Raw genomic sequence first — 11,165 nt, 5'->3', positions numbered from 1 at the left:
CTGGCCCACTCTCTCGCTCTTCCCGACGAAAACGGAACAACTAAATATCGTACACTCAAGTGAATCACAGAAAATACATGGTCAAAGAATGAGGGTTGCCACACTGCTCAAACTTTATATTACTACACGTCTCTTTACGAGTTTACAACTTTACAGAGAATATATATATAATATAAGGCAACTTCCGCGTTACTTCCAGGAATATCCAGGCTTGGCTCTGCTTCTTCATAAGAATCAAAAGAAGAAAATATGGGTAATACGGCGTCCTGTGTAGCTATGGGCATGGGCACGAAGGACGAGGAGGAAACTGTCCAGCTGGTTCGCCCAGATGGCGCCCTTCAAATCCTTCATAAACCGCTTGCTGCCTCTTAGATCACGCAGGAATTCCCTGAACATTTAGTCTGTCACTCCGATTCATTCTACATCGGCCAGAAGACGCCTACTCTTTCTCCAGATGAGCAACTGAAGGTGGGTAACAAATACTTCCTTCTACCCCAACTCTTCTTTCACTCTTCCTTATCTCTCGTATCGCTCGATTCCTTGATATCGCCGCCGCCGGCCCCAAAAGCTCCCTCTACTTCCGCCGCTCGCCTGTTAGCTCCGTTACGCAGTATAGAACGCGCTTCTGTTTTCTGCCAGCCTTTTCAGATACAGAAAAGCGACGTCGGCGGAGGCCTTCGAATCAGAGTCTGCCCCGAGTTTATTTCAAAGCTTTTGGAAGACATAAGGCTTAACTCTCATGAATGTGGCCAGTCAGTGGGCGGGGATTCTGCAGACGATGAGCCTGGTAGTCTCTGCAATACTCCTGAATTACAGAAAGATTATGCTCGGTTGGTCAAGTGGAGAGGCCAATGTTGGAGACCGAAACTTGAGACAATCACGGAAAATGAGAAGAAGATTAACGTGTACAAGCCCATATTTAAATTTATGAAGTAATTAGCAATTAACATCTGATCTTGATTCTTGATCAGTTGAATGTACGGCGCTTTTTTTTGGCAGCTGTTTGGGTTAATTCCACCACAGATCAGTCAAGATTCATGGTGCAATTAAACATCCATTGCCTCCGTGTACAGTTTTTGGTTTTGCCATCTGCCCTTATAATCAAAAATCAAATATCAATGGCATTCAACTTAAAATGACCTAGTCGCTGTAAAATGTTGACTGCTGCATGGTTAAGTGGGCTGCTTATATTGATAAATCTATCCTTGGGACACAGGATAAAACTAGAGTCAAATCAATGATTATATGTATATTTGTCCAACTAGATTTAATAATGATTTTTCTTGGCATCGATAGTAGGTTCAAATGTCAGGCATATATGTTACAAAATAAAGAACAAAATGCTCATCTACATGGCCACATTTTTATGTGTATGGGCTATATTACTTTAAAAAATATAAAGCTAGGCATGACTAACACAAAATAAATAAGTCTTTAAGGTTGGAGACAAGTATGGTTATTTTTGAACAAGGAGGCTCTACAAAGTCTTACGAAGAAAATCAAGGCTCTACGATATGGTGTTTTCGATATATTAGAAAATGTGGGAGATAATATCTAGCATTAGTCTACCCCACACATTCCATTTACTCAATGATGAGTATATAAAATTTGAAATTGTGGAAATCTTTCATGCTAGATCAGGAAAAGAAAAAGATCTTACTTTCTATAGAGGACATAGCACTAGATGTTTAACTAGAGTTGACATAGGATACATTTTGTAGAAGTGATCTAGAACCACAAGACATAGGAAACACAACTAATGATAGATTGGGTTGAAAGGACCACTTTCAAGAAAGGCTAAATGGTACACTCGAGAGAAGGTGGAGGAAAAATTCCCTCACTTGATACAAAAGTTTTTGGGACAAAAACTCTCAATATGGGGAGTTATTATCTATATTAGATCATTGTATTATTTGTCATTCATCTCAATGGTTTTAGAGTGGAAAATCGTGATACATTAGCTTGCAGCGTCCATTTTACCAATAGTCCAAGTTGAGAAAATTTCGGTGGATCCATTTTACACCCTTAAATGACCACTTTTGTGGTCCTATCCTTACAATAGATTCCATAATCTACACACCAATAACTTTCCAATGATACAAGAATCACCTCAATTGGAACTTGCATGAGAAATTTACGCCTGCCAAAAGGTGACCTATCAAAATTGACCACCATAATTCAAGAAGATGCCACATCAGCCCTCATTACTTAGGGGAATGGGGCTATTTACATGGAAAATATGAAGAATATGATAGAATGGATGAGCTGTAACTCATACTGAGGGTTGAATTGGTCAAATTTAACCCTTTGTATGCATGTTGTGTTATACCTAAGAGAATAGGAAGAAAAGAGGTTCCACTATATTCTAGTGCATTTTGTTTCATAGATGAGCAAAGTATCTCAGAATGGATAAAGAGAGAGAGATAAAAAAAAAGGGTGTTTGTGCATTGTAGCAACCCAAAACCCACAAGTCCCACACCTTTGTGCTTGTATCCATTTCCATTTACAAAAACAATGAGCAAAGCAACCTCACCTTCTAGTTTGGTTTTCTAGTGGAAAGTTTTCTGAAATTATATATATGTTATTATGGCTATGAGTGATTGTATTTATGTGTGTTTCTCTATTTTTGATATATATATATATATATATATATATATATATATATATATAGAGAGAGAGAGAGAGAGAGAGAGAGAGAGAGAGAGAGAGTCACATTTTAAGTATAATTTTATGATATTTGTTATGGTGACTATGTAGTGGAATATCCACAATAGTTTATGGACTAGACAATTTCGATGGAAATTCGAGAACCCAAGAGAAGTATGTAATCAATTGGAGTAGTCAAAGAGATCTCAATTTATTGTATCATGATAGTCAACTTAGACTAGTGGTCGAAGGAATCAACTGTAATTAGAATTCATTAAAGAAATGGTTATGAATCACAAGGTTTCAAAGATCATAGTTAATGATCCTGAACCACCTATATTGATACAAGATGCTTTGAATTAAGGTTTTATATGCATATAAATAGATCATGAGGATTTTGAGATATGATGATGTTTTATGAATCCCCACAATTGACAGAGATTGAGTGATATGTGAATGAATTATTATTAGGTGTGGACCGATGTTTATGTTCATTGTAAATTGGCTATGATATTTTGTCGAGAACATAAGAACTGTGAAGCTCAAAGGTTGGTTGATTTTTCTGTTAAGATTTTCGAGCGTAAAATCTCTACTTGCTATGTGAAATTTTATAGTGGATGATTCCTTAGATTATGTTATTTAAGTTCTCTCATAATCTTTAAAGGTTTATGATAAGTAAGCTTCTAGTCTACTTTAGATTTATAATTGGCTTTGTATTTAGACTTTTTCTTTTCTTTGCATGAATATTGTGAGTTTAGTGAACCAGGACTCTTGGCCCAATTCCTCTGCTCACTAAGAGAATTTCCTAGCCTCACTTACTTGTTAGAAATTATGCAACATTTTTCACCATGTCTACTTTTACTAACAACATCTCCCTACTTTCCACCATGTCTCTGACAAAATGGTATTGCACCTTAATATGTTTTTTCCTTGAATGGTAGGTTAGGTTCTTTTTCTAGGATGATTTCACTTTGACAATAACAAATCCTTATTTCTTGTTGAGAAAACCCAATATATAAACACAATTGTCATAGCTAGACTACATCATTCCTTGCATGAGTAGTCACCATGTATCTACTCCCTATCATTGATAGTTCCATAATGAATTGTCACTCATGCATCTAGCTAATAGATTTTCTAAACAACTTGAACACATATCCACAAGTCGACCTCCTTTTTCCCAAAATATCTAGCTTAGTTAACATCAAAAAATCCTTTAATAGTTGCTTCATTGTCATCCTCAAGTCCTTCATAGTAGTATATAACATTATCACTGATGTCACAATAGACCATATTTGTTTTGTAGGTGTTTTCATTTATCTACTCTTTACTCCGACTGCATGAGCAATATATAATTGAGAGCATACCACTCCATCCATCAAATTACCTACAACATTTACATATGGAAAAAGGGTCATGTACTCTCTTTCTTCCCATTTCATTGGACATTTCTCAATAGTTAGTTTTCCCCCCAACAAGAATCGGTACCTTCACTAATTTACAATCTTGCATGTTGAACTGTTTCAAAATTGTTTCAACATACTTCCTCTAACTTATCTAGCATTTCCTATCTACACAATCTTTCATGATCTTCATTCCAAGAATGAAATGTGTAACACCAAGATCCTTCATGTCATATTTGGAGGATAGTTTCATCTTCACCTCCCTAATTGCACCCACGTTATTTTTAATCATCAATATGCCATCGATATATAATATTATACATATGAAACATTTTCTTTTTTATTTTAGATATACATAGTTATTAGCTTGGCTTATCACAAATCCCAACCTCTAGATGTATGTGTCAAAAAGCTAGTAGGGCACACTAGGTGACTTCTTTAAACAATAGAGGGACCTCATCAACTTGCAGACAATTTTATCCTTTCACTTTACTACAAATCCTTTAGGTTGTTTCACATGTATATCCCTTCTTCTAAATCATCATCTACAAATGTTATATTTACATCCAATTTCTCTATCTCCAAATCCAATGTTACAACCAGAGACATTAGTACTCTAAAGAATTTAATTTTACAATAGAGGAAAATATCTCACCAAAATTGACTCCGTCAACATGGAAATATCCTTTCACTACCAACCAAGCCATACACGTCTTAACTTGAACTATTACATTGTGATTTTCCTTGAACACACACTTACAACCGATAGGCTTCCTTCCATTAAGTAATTTGACCAAATATCCTATCTCATTTTTGGGCAAATAATCCATCTCTTCTTTTAGGGATTTTAACTAGAGTTACCCTCTATTGAGTCAATTACCTCCTTAACTGACCTAGGTTTTTTGCTTTTGATAACTAACAAAAAAGCATATCGAAATTTAAGTGGGGTATGCCCTGTATTTTCTTCCCTTACTCGACCAAACCTCATCATAATTGGAGTTTATTTTCTACCTCTTCATTTGACTCAATCAACTCATCTGAGTCAGTTTCTTCTTACCTCAATTCGAAAAACAACTTTTGTTCTCCTTTCTCCTTTCCTAGATTATCTTTTATCCTTGAAGTACATTGAACTTCCCTAAAGGTCACATATCAAATATAAATGATCTTCCTTGTAAATGGTCCTACAACTTACGTCCTTTAATTCCAACCTTGCAGTAGATGAAAATAAATGTGAGTTCCTTGTTATCCATGTTTTTCCTCTTCTAATTTGAGATATGGACAAAAGACTCACAACCAACAACTCTAAGATGTGTGAATGATGTCTTTTTAATAAACAATACTCATAATATAGAGTTTTGTCAACCAACACTAATGATGGATTCCTATATACATGGTAACATGCAGTGTTGATTGTTTATGCCCAAAACTATTGTGCCAATTCCACACTACTAACCATGCTTCTTACCTTTTCCATTAATGTATATTCATTATTTCTACAACTCCATTATGTTGGGGAGTGTATCGAGTAGTCATATGGTGTGCTATCCCATAATTTTTGTATACCCTGTTAAAATCATTACCACAAAATTCAAGCCCATTGCTATTTCTTAGCACATTTATCTTCTTATCTATTTGGTTCTCCTCAAGAGATTTTAAATTCTACAATTTCTAAAAAACCCTATGAGTTCTTCTTCAGGAAACATAGTCATCATCTTAGAGAAATCATTATTATAGGATACATAATATATAGATTCACTTGGCGATTGCACTGGCTTCAACCCAAATACACCACTATAAATTATCTCCAATTTTGTTTTCCCCTTGTAGCATTTGATGGGAATCTAACATGATTTTGTTTCCTATAAACATAATGTTCACAAAAAACAACTTCTAGAGAGTAACCAAGAAAACATTTGGTCATACCTTTCTTTGCATAGGTTAAATTCCTTTCTCTCCATTGTGTCCCATCCTATGATGCCACAACATGGTTTCATTGACTTGAAAGAGGCTAACCCATCAATTTGAGAAACCATTACATTATATTAATTACTCAGGTTGCTACACCTGATAGATTGTACTATGCCCAAATTACCCCTGATCAATACCATCACTCTATGAACCATCTTACATGAATCCTTCTTGAATATAGTACATCAACCATTTGACTAATAGATATAAAGTTTTTAGCCAATCTCTAATATGTAGTACCCATAGAAATTTCCTACTTCAACCATCCTCTAGTGCTAATTTCCCGTGAATTCGATCAAATATCTTAGTTGTTGACTCATTCCCCAAATAGACTTCCCCTCCGTCATATTCTTGATATTCACATAACCACTCCCTATGGGGTATCATATGATAAGATGCTTTTGAGTCAATCAACCATGCCTTGTAATTTAACTTTGTCCATGTTGAAGCTAAATACACATCTCCTCCTTCATCTAAAGAAGTTCCTTGTTTAGTCGACTACTCATGAGATCCCCTTCTTTGGTCAACTATTTTTTACTAACAATATCCTTTGTAATGCCTTGTTTTAATGAATTTCCAACATCTTATTGTTGACTTGGCCAAAGACATAGATATTACTTTAGACATAGATCTCCACTTGAAGAATTTTCCTTTTCTTCTGTATACCAGTCGACCTATCACTAATAGAACATCTTTGTTCAATCCTTCCATGTTACTTCACTTCAAATACTCTAACAATAGAGATTCTACCACGTCATCAATAGCTAGTGTGTCTAGGTTATTCACAATAACCATGAGTACGCTCTTCCATGGGTCAAGCAAAGAACAACAACATATTGATGCACATTTCTTCTTCTACAATTGAGATATCCACAATCAATAGTTAATGCATCATAGTATTTAATGTGTGTAGGTGGTATATTTATGAATCACCCTCTTTCGTCCTCAGAAACTAGAGTTATCCTATACTTTCTTGGAAATGATTCCATTCATTTTCTACCATAGTCAACCTTAAAGAACATGGTTTAGCATTGTCAAACCATCGTCAACCATTGAAAATATATTTAACCATAGTTATCATGGTCAATAATTGTTAAACATGGTCAACCATGGTCATCATTGTCAATCATGGCCAACCTTAGTCGACTGTGGTCAACATTAGTCAATCATAATCTATCATAGTCAACTATATTTAAGTGGAATAATATGATCAATTATGGTAACCTATAGTCAATCATATTTTGACCATAATAAACACTTTTCAACCATAAATTGACCATATTTAACATAGTTAATCATGGTCAACTATACTCCACTAATCCCCACACACATTAGACATCAACTAGCATAACTACATTATTAAAAGTGGTTGATATACATTGATCGATGCCATTAATTTTCAAGAGTGAAAAATATCATTTATCACCATATATCAAACACTTTTAATGATGTTGTTATACTAATAAATATTATTATATTTTTCAAATGCATAACACATTTAAAGTGCCTAAAAATTATGTAAAATTTCCCATGACAAAAGGAAGACACAACTCCTTTTATGAAACTAAACAACACCGTATGATTGCACATGAGAGTGAAATTTTCAAAAATATATTTGATGGTTGTGAAACACCTATATCTATGTTTTATTTTTAATAGTTAAAGTGATGAAAAGCCATGTTTAAATAATTAAATATATTAACTTAAATTTAATAAGAATTAAGTTAGTGGTTGAGAGATAGGAAAATGAATTTGCAAGAAGCTTATATGTTTTGTTCACCCATCACTAGTTTAAATTGGCTTACAACGTGGTAGACTCTTATTAGACAAATTGGCTGTATAATTTCTACAAAACTATGAATGTCTAATAAGTAATCAAACTTGTTGTTAATCGGGATTGTCTGATAATTAATAAGAAGGGTTGCTAGTATCATTTAGTAACAAGTTTACATAATAAAGTAATTTGCAACACACTTTTGGAAAATAATTGTATTTGCAAATTTACATTTTAATTTTATAACTAATAAATATTTTTAGGTCTCACTCTAGAATTTTATAATATCAACTGTCAATTTTCAAATTGGAGCTCTAAACTTGTCCATATAAGATACCAAAAAGTGAAAACCACCTAAGTATACTAGCAATTACACTAGATGTTCCAAAGAAAACATCGTAAGTCGATAGCATATGGAGAAAGAGCATTGATGAAGACAAATGTGATATGTTACAATTTAAGTGGGAAAAATCTTAATATTGTTCAATAAGGTCTTGAAATCCAAAGTTAAAAAACAAAGAATTGTTGAAATCTAAGTGTTATGATACCTAGACATGTCAGAATAGGGATTCGTTGAGATGGATTATATGTTAACAACCATGTATATTGCAATGGTTAGCTCACTAGAATAGATCTTAAAATTTGTACTACTACAATCAAGTTATGCTCGACTTAGTGAGTGTTAGAAGAATGAAAAAGCACGACATAGATCCCATGAAATTAATATGGAATGACAATAGAAAAGGCATAGAAAGAAACACCATGCAAGCAACATTTACCATCGAGAAGCCAGATGTGGGTAATAACAACATGAAGGACTATATATTACAATTTCTTCTTAATCAATAGTAAAGGCAAAAATAGAACAAGGAAATGATTAAAGATATATGGACATATAGAGAAATGAATGACAATAACCCTCCATCACATTGTTAAATATTTCAACTACATATGTTCGAAATACATAAGCATAGCCGCATACAAGAAACATAATTTGCATTGTCCTTTCAGAGAATTCAATTATCGAAATTTAAAATCAACTTCAAAATATTTCAAATAAGATAGATAGAGAAACTAATAATATTGTCGTATTATACTCCTACTAAGGTAAGGGTTAGTAGGTATTATCTTCGCTAGTTCAAATGTCCAAATATATATTAAAGGAGTTTAATTATGATGATAAACTCAAAAGCATGAAATCTAGATGTATCAAGAGATAATTATATGCGTAAACAATCAAACATAGATACATTTTCATGAGTTCTTTCTATGATAAATACAAACAATAGAGAATGTTACCAAAGTTTTGTGCCTCACAATGCACGAACAACATTAAAAATGTAGGTCACAATATATCATCTATACAATAGTGGACATTCCCAACTCTCTCTTTAGTCTATTGGTAGTTTCATCGAATCTCCAAACATTGTTAACTTCCTAATTTTTCTTGAGATAGCCAATTCTAACTCTTGCCACAAAGCTAAAAATTGGGCTTGGTTATTAGTATCACTCCCCAAGCCCCATGCATATTGAATCTCTATTTCTTCATCGGGGTGATAGATAACCCCTCCCTCTCCAACCTCCCCTGGATTACCTTCCAATGCTCCATCAAAGAATGGAGAATATCATCCTTTATTGATCCTCCAATTTTGGAATTCTTTGAAATTCATCTCAAATATTTTTTATTAAATAATTTTATCTAATATATTCTAATTCTTTCCTAAACCCATCAAATATATAAATAGATGAGGAGATTCAACAATTTCACCCACATTGGAGTTGTTAGAATAATGTTATTAGTTGGTTTGAATTTCTAGAGCCATGATTTAACGAAAGGCCACTTTTTTTCTATTAAATTTATGTGATATTTAAAGATTGTTGTGATTTTTGAAGTTGCAAAAAAATTAATAAAATATGCTTTAAATCTTAAATTTTTGGATGTTTTATGGTCCAGATAAAAGTAATTTACTTTGAGAAAATTTATTACTAATAAAATTAGAAAATAAATGAAAAACATCAATAATTGCTAATAAAATTATTAATATATAAAATCATTTTTTCAGAGGGAAAATCAACATATGGACGAAGCCAGCAGATGAGCAGAATTTTTGCCGAAGCCAGCAGATGAGCAGAATTACGGCATAGCCGTCACAAATACACCATAGCGCGGGGCCTCAACCACCGCTGCAGGAATCGATCCTGGCTGGAGGGAGCGAAAGCCATCCGCCCCAGCCATCATGTCATGCACGTCACGTGCATTAATATATAAAATCATATCATAATATCTTTTTATTATCCCTTTATTATATTTTTTAATCTCTTTATTATATCTTTTTATCTCTTCAAAATGAATGTTTTTTTTGAAAGACCTTAAAATAAGAAGGGAAGATTGATTTTGAACAACTTCTTTAAAGGCGCGTCAACCTGCAATTTGGTTATGTTATCCCTTACAAAACCATTTAGGATAAAATCCTTTAGGTTTAATAAAAAGGATCATTTGAATAGAAAGTTGTTGTTTTGTATTGAACTTTCCGCGACACAAAATACTTGGAAAATGGTTTATGCTTTTGCAATTTTTAAACAATCAAGTTATTCTTTTGCAAAATTGATTAATATTTTTTTTCATTAAGTTGAGTTTTAGTTTTTAAGAGATCAATAATATTAAATTTTCATTTTCATTTTAGAATTTTTTTTTTAATAATATTTAATACAAAATTTAATATATTAATTAAAAAATTCATTTTCTATAATATAATATTTTTTCTAATTGTATTAATTTCAAAATATCATATCCAAATTAAATTTAAACCATTGTTTTTTCAATATATATTTAATTAAATCAATTATTGCATTTTAATAATTTTATTTTTAATATCATTTTAATCCAAAGTTTCCATCGATTTTCCACGCTACTTTAAAAAATATTTCTACCTAATGATGGGTTGATGATCGCTATTGTGCACTTATGCACAAGAACAATGATAAAAATGACCAATTGTATATCAACATTACCAATTAGTTAACATATAGGGGTGTGCACTTATTCCTTTGGATTGTCAAATTGTTAAAATTAACTAAATATTTATAATTTCCATTCATATTTATTAATTTAATGTGGAACATACATCGAACATAAAAATAGTTGTAGGTCAAAGCATTCTTAGCTCAAGTGGTAGGGATGGTGGTTTATCATCTCACCCACCTGGGTTCAAGTCTATGGAGAAATGGCCTATCCTAGTAATGCTGGACCATTGGAGTATAGGATCAGCGTGTGGGGTGTTACATATATTTAAAGAAGTTGGTAGTTCCCTATCAAGGTTTTTCCAAAAAATAATTGTAATAGTAATTAACATGGTGTGCATGAGAAGCCACCA

The 11,165-nt window shown here is 33.0% G+C and overlaps 1 protein-coding gene across 1 annotated transcript; it reads left to right on the top strand.

Annotated features, from left to right (window-relative positions):
• The first annotated feature begins 249 nt into the window (after nt 1-249).
• LOC149199734 (uncharacterized) lies at nt 250-1,105 on the top strand. The gene is made up of 2 exons (XM_089400678.1): nt 250-318; nt 382-1,105. Exons 1-2 carry the CDS (start codon nt 250-252, stop codon nt 934-936), a joined length of 624 nt encoding a protein of 207 aa, XP_089256804.1. The 3' UTR covers nt 937-1,105.
• Nucleotides 1,106-11,165: the final 10,060 nt, after the last annotated feature.

This window comes from Pinus tabuliformis, chromosome 2_1, assembly GCF_031772625.1.
Source record: "Pinus tabuliformis cultivar Carrire ecotype Pingquan chromosome 2_1, CPIR1, whole genome shotgun sequence".
Lineage (NCBI taxonomy): Eukaryota > Viridiplantae > Streptophyta > Pinopsida > Pinales > Pinaceae > Pinus > Pinus tabuliformis.
Note: the sequence above shows the minus strand (reverse complement) of the source record. Positions and strands in the feature narration are given on the sequence as shown.